The sequence below is a fragment of the Stenella coeruleoalba genome (assembly GCF_951394435.1).
Source record: "Stenella coeruleoalba genome assembly, chromosome: 2".
NCBI lineage: Eukaryota > Metazoa > Chordata > Mammalia > Artiodactyla > Delphinidae > Stenella > Stenella coeruleoalba.
This window is the reverse complement of record NC_137147.1, coordinates 66,586,665-66,599,546: the sequence shown is the minus strand read 5'-3', so window position 1 is coordinate 66,599,546 and position 12,882 is coordinate 66,586,665. Positions and strand designations below refer to the sequence as shown.

General features: G+C 40.9%; 2 protein-coding genes across 15 annotated transcripts in view; one reads left to right on the top strand and one right to left on the bottom strand.

The window, feature by feature from the left end:
- The window catches only part of STRN3 (striatin 3), a 115,750-nt gene extending 112,800 nt beyond the window's left edge, over positions 1–2,950 (bottom strand). Inside the window, exon 1 of one of the 7 annotated variants that reach the window (XM_079906551.1) lies at positions 2,551–2,950. Coding sequence is in view for 5 of the 7 variants with exons in the window: in XM_079906545.1 (XP_079762671.1) it covers positions 1,907–2,188 (282 nt within the window). In the remaining 2 variants the exon portion in view is untranslated. Of the gene's footprint in view, positions 1–1,013; positions 1,128–1,906; positions 2,492–2,550 lie in introns of those variants that run through there. The other 6 variants (XM_079906545.1, XM_079906544.1, XM_079906546.1 and 3 more) reach the window with 6 other exon arrangements.
- AP4S1 (adaptor related protein complex 4 subunit sigma 1) overlaps positions 1,654–12,882 on the top strand; it is a 59,018-nt gene continuing 47,789 nt past the window's right edge. For 7 of the 8 annotated variants that reach the window (XR_013825199.1, XR_013825200.1, XM_079906645.1 and 4 more), the window contains exon 1: positions 1,654–1,779. The gene's annotated coding sequence lies outside the window, so the exon portion shown is untranslated. Of the gene's footprint in view, positions 1,780–3,874; positions 4,064–12,882 lie in introns of all 8 variants that reach the window. The other variant, XM_079906646.1, reaches the window with a different exon arrangement.

Below are 12,882 nucleotides of genomic sequence, written 5' to 3'. Positions count from 1 at the left end.
AGATAAACTGAAAGCAAGCAAGCAAAATGAATCTTCCTTAAAAGACTTCGGTCAAGAAGAGAATTAGAAGGGAAAGCAAGGGCTAGGGTAGACAATATAGATGGACCTCACTGTTGTATAGATTTTTTACTAATTGAGACACAAGACATTTTTCAGCTACTTACACCAGTGAAACTTATGAATGACTAATGCAATTGCTAACTTGAAAAGTGTTTAAATTCAAGCTTTTCTATAACAGTACAAAGGTTATAAACACTGTATCAGGGACTGGTGAAATATTATTTAGTGAGCCCAAGCCTCAATGCATTAATAAATGCAATTTTTAAAAATAAATGCCTCACACCGAATATTAAGTTTGCACATGGTGTAGTAAAAGTTGTACATCAATAGAACTCTATACATCCCAAATATTTTAAAGCAGACTACACACACAAAAAAACAATTTTGACTTTAGTTTTTTAAATGTTATATTTTTAAGAGCCCAATAGTATATCAAAGCACTAAAACACTGAATTGACTAACAGGTGTTAATTTATAATTAACTTTCTCAAGACTTGGTAAAGTGTCAAAATATATGTTTCTTACTTTTCAAAAGTTTAACTTTCCCAACTTTGTAAAGACAAATAAAAGTCGACTGGTTCAAAATCAAACTGACGATATACATATTTGTTTGAGGACACCCTTTTTAAGCTAATCCAATCTTCCTTCTTTCAACACTGCATTTCCCTAACCATTCACCCCAGGCATATATGACATGTATGTCAGCGAACAATACTACTTACATTCTAAATATATACCAGTCTGAAGAACAGGTGCAACACTATTTAGATGCATGCCTTTTTTCTTCTAAGCCAAAATTTGCCTTAGAAAGTGATTTTAAAATAAACACAAACACCCAAAAGAGTTGAACAATACTTTTAAAAAGATGTAGTCCTTCTGAAATACAAGACATAAGTCCCTAAAACACCAACAATCTTCCAAAAGTTAGGTAAACCAACCTATCAAAGTTTCACCTTAAGACTGAGTCCGGCTCAATTATGAAGGATCCTGAGGATATTTAACTTTGCTTCCCCTGCGTGAGTTGGTAACGTGAGACAAGTACGCTTTACTCCAAGTTAATATTAAATCTTCATAAAGACGGCACAGATATTCTGGTTTGGCTTTTTATATGTAAAGAAGGGGATGGAGAACGGCGAAGGGTATTCTAAAAAGAAAAATTCAGTACAGAGAAGCGTTGATGAGTCAATCACTAAGAACTCAAAGGAATCTAAGTGAATAAGGCAGCATCCCAGGTAAGAAGGTACTTAAAGTTGGCGGTAGGAAATGAAAACTTCACAGGTCAGCCCATTGTGCTCGGTAGCAGCCCTGGAAAGAAGCGTGGCTGTCAAGGAGTAAGGGTTATCAACTCCGGGGGAGGGGGGCAGACATGCCAAATCGGAAAAGGGGGGTGATCCGGGTAAAGGTGGTAAAATGCCCGTCCCAATCCCTCTCCTCCAGTTCTCCATCTCAAGAGGCACAAACAAGAGCAAGCTCAGTGCCCAACAGCCCCTCGCCGGACTCTCTCCCACAGAGAGGAACTCGGCCCCAAGCCCCGGAGACCCGCGCAGGCCGCCTCCGGAGGAGCCCCCGCAGACGCCATACTAAAAGCCAAAATGGCTGCCCGAAGGAAGCCCGCACCGCGCAGCTAGTGAGAGCTGGGTAACAAGCTTCTGCGGGAAGGGGGGAGGGGGGCTAGAGGAAGAGCCGTCGCCAGGACCATCGCCCCCTCGAGCCGCACAGGTAGGTTTCTCTCGGCCTCCCAAGGCCTCGAGCTCCAACTGAGGGGAGTCCCGGCCCCACCCCCCCCACCCCCCGGTCGGGAACCCCGCCGCCGCAGCCGTCCCGCACACCGACCCCAGCGAGGTACCTGCAGTTCGGCCCGCTCCACCTCCCAGTGCGCCCGCTCCATCTCGAACCGAGCCCACTCGTGCTGGATGTAGTGCAGGATCCCTGGGATAGTGTACTGCTGCGGCCGAGACAGCTCTGGGCCTGCCGCGGGACCCGCTCCCTCGGCGGCCGGAGCACCCCCACCGCCCGCCGTTCCATTCCCCCCGGGCGAAAGGCTCATGTTCCCCCCAGGTCCCTGCTGCTGCCGTGCAGGGGCCGCCATCCCGGGGCCGCCACCACCACCTCCGGCGAGCTCGTCCATTGTGTGTGGGGCCCCGGCCGGGGCGCAGGGCGAGACGCCGACCGCTGGGGGAAGGGCCGGGGAGGGTGGCCCCGCGCTGGCGGCGGGGCGGAGGCCGGCTGGGAGAGGGGCGGGGAGGGGGTTGTTGCTGAATGCCTGCCGTAGGTCAGAGCAGGGAGCTGCCGGCCGCCGCCATTACAGTCCCTCCTCCATCTGCCAGTTTCACTCACTCACTTTAGGGGAAGGGGGGGCCGCGGCGGGAGGGGGAAGGGGGGCAGGGTTGGGAAGGAGAGAGACGTAGGGCCGCCGCTCCCGCGCAGCATGCCGGGTAGAGAACGCCACTGCCGCCGCTCGCCTACTAGCCAAATAGAGTCCGGCCTCACCCTACGCAGGCGTACTGAGGACGCAGTCGGCTTGCCGTTAGAGGCGGGGAAGGAGATTCGGCCCCGCCCCTAGGCCCGCCCCGCAGGCTCGCTGCGGGATTCTGGCGGTGGAGTCCGGACGGTGGGCCGTCGAATCCAATCTTTGGAAGAGAGTTGGTCTCTGCCTTCCCAGGAATCCGTATCCCTCTCTCAGTCAGTCCCCAGCGCCGTTCCCTACCCAAAGGTCTCAGCGGCGCGCCTGCCTTTGGAGCTGGGTTTTAACCTGGTTGGTCGCTCTGGCCGGCCGCAGCCGGTCCCGGATTCCTGACGTTTCTTTTGCATTCCTTGCGTGTTTTCAGGCAGTCCCAGAGGGTCGGGCCTCTTTCTCTGCCTGTCACTCTCTCTCTCTCTCTGGTTTCCTAGCACCAGGCAGTTCCCGGGGCTTTGGGGACGTTCTCTTTTGGCAAAGAGCCCAGATCGTCCCGGACGTGGAGACTGATTCTCTGTCTCTGGGCTTTGCTCCCAATTCTGTGCTCCCTGTCGCGCGTTGCAACTTGTACAGCTTTGCCTCCCGTCTTTCCTATTCTGGGGTGGGTTGTGTTTGGGGAGTTTGACAGGGGAGCAGTAGCGATTGTTTTCATTTTTGGGGGGGAGAAGAGAAGGTGAAAATCTTTAGATCTTGATAGTGGGCAGAGGGGGAAGAAAACTGGAGGGGACTGGTTAAACTAACAATTTGATATTTTAGAAGTGAATGAGCTCACAAATATTGTCATTCATAGCAGAATCTTTTGATGGAAATAGAAAATAAGAGCATTGTGAAGACAATTTAAAACCCTACATGAACGGCTAAAAATGCTTTCCTGGGTTGTTTTAGTGAATGTAATATACACATAAAAGACAAGGTTAATCTTTTAAGTACCGTAGTGTGTGTGTTTATGTGCTTAGGTTGCACGGAAACATCCTTAATGAACTAGTAAGTTTCTAAAAGTTAATGTAGCTAATAACCATTTGGTCAAAAAATAGGACAAAAATGATATTTAACAACAATAAGGAAAAAAGATTCATTAATTACAGCTATGCAGGAAAATCGCATATAACATTTATTGCATTCAAATTTTTCGCTTCTCTACTACCAATAAAATTTTCACTATGGAATATACACGACCACTCGGTGTAATTTCCAAGAGATAAAGTAGTACATCTTATTTTATCATGTCTGCTTTACTGTTATTATAGTTTAACGGAGAGAGGATTGGACTTGTTACCCATGCTGCCATGTTTTATTTACATATGAAATGATGTCTGAGGTCGCAGAATTATTAAGAACTATTTCTCCATTTCATAGCAACCAACATACAACCAGCTCATTCAATCTTGTTCATTTGCGAGGGGCCTCAGAGCACGTAAAAAGTTCAAAAATTCTGTACTGCCTCAAGACCCATATACATCAAGAAAAATTTGTGAGAGGGTGTGACTGATCTCCCTTACGTTGGCATCAAAAGAAGAGGAGCATACCCACTAATATTTCCTGCTGGTACGTCAAGTTCAAGTAAAGACTGGATTTATCATCCTTTTTCCTCCCCACTCACCTTCAAAAAAACCCGAACTCTGCTCTTCTATTACCTATCATATTAAGTGGCACCACATTCAAACCTGAGGCCTTGCAGTCATTCTAGTACCTTTCCTTCACTTGGTCCCCTCATCCAATCCCTTTCTCAGTAATATCTTTTATATCTATTCCATATCTTCATACATGTCTTAATTTAAACCTTCCCACCTTTACTGTTCCCCCGCCTTCCACTACCACTGATGCCTGAGTGATCTTCAAAAGTCAGATCTGATCCTATCATTCCCTGCTTAAAATATATTAATGATCACCAGACTTACAATAAAGCCCAAATTTTAGCATAGTATATAAAAGTCCTTATTGCCTAATTTACCATCACACCATCATGGTATCCCATTCTGTCCAGCTAATCTGCAGCACCATTTTGGGTTCCTCAAATGTGTAATGCTGTTTCATTCCACAAGAATTTAATACATGCTGTATCCAACTGGCTTTGCTTCCCTTCTTCCTTCAAAACTCATGTCAAGTATTTCTTCCTCCAAGAAGCTTTCCAGATCCGTGAATTATTTAGTATAGTATCCTAATAGTATCCCATGCTTAACTCCTAATACTTATTACATTGTATTTAAATTGTCTATATATGTACTCCTCGGTGACACTCATACTAAACACTATGAAAGCAAGACAGTCACATAACAGGTACTGCAAATATTTGCTTCACTTATTTACTTTTTTTTTTTTAAATTTCTGGATTGGCTACTATTTTTCAGATGCTCTGTTAGTCGCTGGTGAACCACTGTGAATCAAACAGATATAATCTCTGCCTTCACAGACTTTCCAGTCTAGTTTTAGGCAAATTACTTAGCACCAAGCACCCTTACTTCCTCAAAGTCTTATCCAGATCTGTCTCTTACACTCCCTATTTGAAGAATTCCAGCTGAACATGTCTGGATTCACTTTGTCCATGGTTTTATAAATGTCAACAGTGCAATCCTAAACCATATTCTTCCCAGATCATAGTCATTTATCTGCAGGATTGTAGCCTCCTAGAGGGGCAGGACCTATGCCCCTCTTGTTGAAAACTGTACCCCCAGTGCCTGGGACAGTGAAATCCCCAATAAATGTTTGATGAATAACTTAAATTCATACTAGACTAATATGAATATTTTTCCTTCACCTCAGTCTTTTTTTTTTTTTCCAGTACCAATTATCTCTTGAGGTTCAATGACCAGAACTGTCATGAGCACCAATAGTAAAAGACACCAAAATTTTCTCCTCTATCGGGAGATTATTTTTTACAGTATTGATGTTGTGCTTTGTGTACATGACTCCAAGGACAGTCTGCAGTGAGCTCCTAGAATCTTGTTCTCTGTAGGTAATGAGCTTTCCCAGGCTCACATACAACTCACCTAACTGGAATTCCCTTCCTAAACTGTGACTGAGTCATTTCCTCTTTTCAGCATCAACCTTTGAAACTTCTTGTTTGTTCTGTCCTTTCATCAATCTTGTTCATTTCTCCTCCACTCCCATTGATTCTCTCAGTTTCGATGCCTGCCTATTTATATCTTTAATCAGTTTAGAATTTTAAGGTTTTTTTTCCCCATTAGCTAATCTTAGACACCTGTGTTTTTATTCTACCTGACCAAAAAGAGACTTGTCACATTTCATGTGCATATATTATATCAACAAAAGTATGTTAAGGAATTCTAGTCTTTTAAATACATCAGAGTGGTTAACACTCAGATGCCTTCTTCCCAGTTACTGCAATACCTGATGTACAAAGTGTTTTGACCCTGACTTTGAGAACTATGTGAATTCCTTCCCAGACATAATATTATTTCATTGGTACATACTTCTCTAGGCATCTTTAACAGATTTTTTCTTTAACATACCACTATACCATTATCACACCTATAAAATTAATGGTAATTCCATTGTACAGTCATCCTACTAACAAAGAGCTCAGACTGGTTCATAATCACTGATCTAGTCATCTTTTTCCATCATCTGAAAAGATTGTGACAAGTATTCTTATCTCTATGAAGAGAGAAAGCTGAGATAAGAGTTCTGGGTAACTTCCGCAGCCCTTAGTAGAATAGGAAGTATTCCTACTCTTACATCAGTGAGTATACATGTTTATTTGGAAACAAGAAATAAAGTCTCCCTTTACAATTCTGCCTCCTTCTGTCCTGTCAATGGATTTAATATTACTACCTCTGGCCCCCAAATCATTTGCACTTTTGAAATCATTTTTTAGGTAGTTTCAGGGTGATTCAGTCACTTGGGGAAACTACATAGTGTTTACATTTATAAATATAGAAAACAAATGAATATTAGAGCCCAGAGAAATATCTTTGAGAAGAGTTGGCATGTGTTCAAAAACCAAACGAGCAAAGTGTATAATGGAGATGGAACAGAAAAGGAGGCAGCTTTGACCTGCACTGTGGTTTAACCAGCATAATAAGATCAGGTATCTACTTTTCATTAAAGCAGTTGCTTGTGGCTAAGAAAAGTATAGAAATATATGCAGGATACCTGAACTATTCAAATAATATATTGTGTGGAAAAGAAAAGGAATAGGACCTTCACAGATTACAGAAAAGTAGGCACCAAGACCTTCAGGAAACTGTGCATGCTATATAAAATTCTAGTCCAAGTTCATTCCTGAATTGTCTCCTGGGTAATATGATTCAGAAAGCAATAGGCTGTGATAATACTGTATAATAGCTAACTCATAGAGATGTCAAAATTGAAAGGGAAAAAAGAAAAAAGGATTGCCTGGAGCCAAATCCCTCCTGAACATTGGGTAAAAGTGAACAACCAGCTCTATAAACATGAGAACCAAATGACTGGAAAATGTGACTGAATGGGAAATTGCCAAAAGTTTCCTAGGTAATAATTTAACAATCTTGGAAATGTGGTTTGTCTCCTGTTGGAGCAGCAGGGGAGAATGTTCAGAAGAATGGTACCAGACATGGACATCTTGCCTGGGAAATCTCTGCTAAAGACAGTTTCCTTTGGAAAATGTTTTAAATTTGGCAAAAATTCACAAAACCTTATTTTTCTATGATAACATTTTTAAAGACGGTAACCTTTAGTTTTGTCTATTAATAGACCAACCTAAAGTACCTGACAATTACCCTACAAAAAAAGATTAAAGAATTATTTGGAGCATTTTTAAATAACTCCTATTGCTCCTTTTGTATTATAGCTTTCAATATAGTAATCAGATGTTGTAAATCATGTTGTGCATAAGACTTTTTATTTTTGGCCTCACAGCATGTGGTATCTCAGTTCTCCGACCAGGGATTGAACCCATGCCCCCTGCAGTAGAAGCTCCAAGTCTTAACCAGTGGACCACCAGGGAAGTCCCTAGACATTTTTTTTTTTTTAACATCTTTATTGGGGTATAATTGCTTTACAATGGTGTGTTAGTTTCTGCTTTATAACAAAGTGAATCAGTCATACATAAACATATGTTCCCATATGTCTTCCCTCTTGTAGACATTTTTATTTAACTTTTTATTTTGGATTTCAGTCATTCAAAAGTAGGAAAAAAAAGTCTAATGAATTGCCATTTTCAACAGTTATCAAGATTTTGCCATTCTTATTTCATCTATTCCCCATTTTTTCTGTGTGAGGAATTTTTTTTGACTATTAAAAAAGTTTAACAAGAAAGTTTAATATGAAAATGTACACTGCTCAATTTTTTATATGATAGTAAAACAGGCCCTTTGGAGATGGGACATGAGGAAGCAATTGATATCTTTGATGAACACAACCTTTGTTTATACTCATTCCAAGGCTTCTAACATGATGATACTATTTTCCCTTATACTGCCATTCCAGTATTGTTCTGTCACCCACCAATTGCTGTCTCTGCACATTCATCTATTGAAAGATTCATAAAGGAGTCAAGTCCCCAAAGATTCCTTGGACATGTCCACCACCATTTGATTTCAGTGATAACTTCTTGTCCATACATGTTTCAACTCAGGAGGGTGAGCCTTGCTTATGGCGTCTACTCAACAAGCTCAAAGATACCTTGAAATGGAATTCGTGGCCTTCCTCACACTTCCATGGCCGGCTCTCAGAATAATTTAAAGTAAATCCCAGACATCATATTATTTCATTGGTATATACTTCTCTAGGTATCTAACAGATTAGGACCTTTTTATTTTCAACATACCACAATACCATTATCACACCAATAAAATTAGTAGTAATTCCATTATACAGTATAATCCCTAGTCCATCGTCAATTTTCCCCAATTATCTAAAAAAAATTTTTTTTAAGAGTTGGTGATTTCAAATCAGGATCCAAACAAAATCTATATATTTCCTTTATTTGCTGTATCTTTAGGTCTTTTTTTATTTGTCTCCCCCCTCACCCCCACATCGTCATGCCATTTATTTGTTGAAGAGGTGAGGTTATTTATCCTGCAGAATTTCCCACATTTGGCTGGTTGCATTTTTATTGTATTATTTAGCATATTCCTTTCTCCTCCGTATTGTCTGTAAACTAGGAGTTAGATCTAGAGGCTAGGTTTGATTCAGGTTTTAATTTTTTTTGGTAAAAATATTTCTACATTGGGGATGCAATGTACTTTCTATTGCATCACACCAGGCAGCACATAACGTCTAGTTGTCTCAGTTTTAGTACTGTGATGTACTAAACTTGATCAGCCTGATCTAGCTATTGTCAGCCTTAGCTAGCTAGCTAGCTGTCTTTTAACACATATATCGTGCTCTACTCTCAACAGTTTCTGCTCAGCGCGGAGTCTGTCTTTCTATTAAAGAGCTTCCACTGGATGTTGCCGAGCCTTCGGGGTCCTGATTGGGACCTTTCCTTGCACTCATTGGCAAAAGAGATCCTGCCAGATCTCCTCCCAGTTCTCAGTGTAGTACCTAGATTCCCTCCTGGGGTTCCCATGTCAAGGAGGGGGGGGAGGCGCCCTTCCTTTGGATGATGACTTGGTGATTTCTGGGTTCCTTGGCTCTTTTGACCCTTACAGGACCACATTTTCAAACCTCCACTTCTGCTGGCACAGGTGTGGTTCCCCCTTTCTAGTTGCTAAGGGTAGTTAGTGTTCTGGAGTTCCAGGGGATGTTTTTCCCTTGGTTTTTGGTAAAGATGTTACTGTATAGTTTTTTCTTTTTTTTCCATCCTCGTGGCTCTCACTGTTTTTTGTAAGGGAATCCCGGGAACTTCCAAAACTGCTCTGCTACTAACACCACTCCCTTGCTTCTCTGCACTCTTGGCGTTTTAAGGTTTAAATTGCCTGCTAGTTAACCTAAATTTATTTATTAGAGCCCTGCTATTGAAATAACTTATTTGATTACTGCTAAAATAATTGTGACATTTTTGCTATTCAGAGATGTGAGATATAAGTGAGTGTAAATTTAAGTATGAATAATATCCTCTGGGAACAGTTGGGCAGGCTCTTGTCTGACAACTTTACTCTCCTATTTACATTTTCAGCCAGGAGCTGTAACATGTTGCTGTACTTTACTGTGAAATTCAGTAAAGCAAAAAGTGCTCCTGGGCAAAGGGCAGCCAAGCAGTCCACCTGAAAGGCTCTGTGTTTACCCTGACACCTGATCGGAACAAGAATGATACTAAATTCAGATACGTGTCTGAAAACTTGCCTTGGACAGCATTTGCTGGGTATGTTTTATCTATTGGAAGTAGAAAGGGAGATTAGCTGAACTCGCTAAGAGAGCGAGTCAGACATAAGAATTTTGGAAGTTTAGGTCTGATTACAAATGTTAAACACACTGTAATAAATGCAGTAGTATGAGCTTTTCTGTCCTAAAGTTTCACATTATCTGATTAAGCCACTTCTTGGGCTTTAGGCTCCCTGTTGAGATCAACTGAAAGCAAATAGTCTGTTAGAATTGTACCTTTTGTGATACACTCTGGGGTCAAGATTAAACCTGCCAAAATATGCACATATAGCCATTAGCCAGTGAAAGCTTCTGAACAGAGGGTACAAACTGGGTAGACCTAGATTTACTCTAGTGAATGGAGAGTGAAATTTTACGTCCATGGTCATATTACAGCCGTCACTGAATTACTGGAGTCTTGAGGCAAACCTGGAGGTAAAGAGCAGTGGGTGAGAGCACAGACACTGGAGCCTGGCTAACATGATTGAGTCCTTCCTCTGCCTTTTTACTTGGTGACCTTTGGCAAGTGACTAAGTTTTCATATCTGTGAAGTGGAGATAAAAACAGTCTCTAACTCATAAAGCTATTATGGGGATTGAATGAGTGTAGGTAAAGCGTTCGAAACAGCAGCGCCTGGCTGTTTGGTAAGCACTGTGTGTTTTCTATTGTTATTATCTCTCTTCAAGAGTTGTTTTGTTGGGTTATTAGGACATCTTATCACAAAGGCTGAATAATGCCTCTCAGGTTACAGCAGCGGATTCTTTCATGACCACCATCAAATATCAGGAGCGTTAATTACTCATTTGAATTAGAGTCAGTTGTGGCCATGTAACTAACAAAAAAGATAGATCCTGTTGGCTGAGTAAACTGCTCCTCAAATTAAGGTTTAATACAGTAATTTTTGTGTTTCACTGTTTCTTTTAAAGTAATGATCTGCAAAATGGAGCCATAATTTTCTAAGTGATCTCTTCAGGACTGAAAAATGTTAATGTAGCTTTTAATACTGCTTCATTTTAACTCAAGACACGCTTCATTTAATTAGGAAGATCTTAAATAATAATTTCAATATATAACTGTAGTTTTACAGTATTCTTTTCTTTTTTTTAACATCTTTATTGGAGTATAATTATAATTGCTTTACAGTCTTGTGTTACTTTCTGCTGTATAACAAAGTGAATCAGCTATATGCATAACGCATATCCCCATATCCCCTCCATCTTGCATCTCCCTCCCACCTTCCTTATCCCACGCCTCTACGTGGTTGCAAAGCATCAAGCTGATTTCCATGTGCTATGCAGCTGCTTCCCACTAGCTATCTGTTTTATATTTGGTAGTGTATATATGTCAGTGCTACTCTCTCACTTCATCCCAGCTTCCCCTTCCCCCTCCCCATCTCCTCAAGTCCATTCTCTACGTCTGTGTCTTTATTCCTGTCCTGCCCCTAGGTTCATCAGAACCATTTTTTTTTTTAGATTCCATATATATGTGTTAGCATATTGTATTTGTTTTTCTCTTTCTGACTTACTTCAGTCTGTATGACAGACTCTAGGTCCATCCACCTCACTACAAATAACTGCTTTGTTTCTTTTTATGGCTGAGTAATATTCCATTGTATATATGTGCTACATATTCTTTATCCATTCATCTGTCGATGGACACTTAGGTTGCTTCCATGTCCTGGCTATTGTAAATAGTGCTGCAATGAACATTGTGGTACATGACTCTTTTTGAATTATGGTTTTCTCAGGGTATATGCCCAGTAGTGGGATTGCTGGGTCATCTGGTAGTTCTATTTTTAGTTTCCTAAGGAACCTCCACACTGTTCTCCATAGTGGCTGTATCAATTTACATTCCCACCAACAGGGCAAGAAGGTTCCCTTTTCTCCACACCCTCTCCAGCATTTATCGTTTGTAGATTTTTTGATGATGACCATTCTGACTGGTGTGAGGTGATACCTCATTGTAGTTTTGATATGCATTTCTCTAATAATTAGTGACGTTGAGCATCCTTTCATGTGTTTGCTGGCAATCTGTATATGTTCTTTGGAGAAATGTCTATTTAGGTCTTCTGCCCATTTTGGGGTTGGGTTGTTTGTTTTTTTGATATTGAGCTGCATGAGCTGCTTGTATATTTTGGAGATTAATCCTTTGTCAGTTGCTTCCTTTGCAAATATTTTCTCCCATTCTGAGCGTTGTCTTTTCATCTTGTTTATGGTTTCCTATCCTGTGCAAAAGCTTTTAAGTTTCATTAGGTCCCATTTGTTTATTTTTGTTTTTATTTCCATTTCTCTAGGAGGTGGGTCAAAAAGGATCTTGCTGTGATTTATGTCATAGAGTATTCTGCTTATGGTTTTCTCTAAGAGTTTTATGGTGTCTGGCCTTACATTTAGGTCTTCAATCCATTTTGAGTTTACTTTTGTGTATGGTGTTAGGGAATGTTCTTATTTCATTCTTTTACATGTAGCTGTCCAGTTTTCCCAGCACCACTTATTGAAGAGGCTGTCTTTTCTCCATTGTATACGCTTGCCTCCTTTATCAAAGATAAAGTGACCGTGTGTGTGGTTTTATCTCTGGGCCTTCTATCCTGTTCCATTGATCTATATTTCTGATTTTGTGCCAGTACCATACTGTCTTGATTACTGTAGCTTTGTAGTATAGTCTGAAGTCTGGGAGCCTGATTCCTCCAGCTCTGTTTTTCTTTCTCAAGATTGCTTTGGCTATTTGGGGTCTTTTGTGTTTCCATACAAATTGTGAAATTTTTTGTTCTAGTTCTGTGAAAAATGCCATTGGCGTTTGATAGGGATTGCACAGAATCTGTAGATTGCTTTGGGTAGTATAGTCATTTTCACAATGTTTGTTCTTCCAATCCAAGAGCATGGTATATCACTCCATCTGTTTCTATCATCTTTAATTTCTTTCATCAGTGTCTTACAGTTTTCTGCATACAGGTCTTTGTCTCCTTAGGTAGGTTTATTCCTAGATATTTTATTCTTTTTGTTTCAGTGGTAAATGGCAGTGTTTCCTTAATTTCTTTTTCAGATTTTTCATCATTAGTGTATAGGAATGCAAGAGATTTCTCTGCGTTAATTTTGTATCCTGCTGCTACTCTACCAAATCGA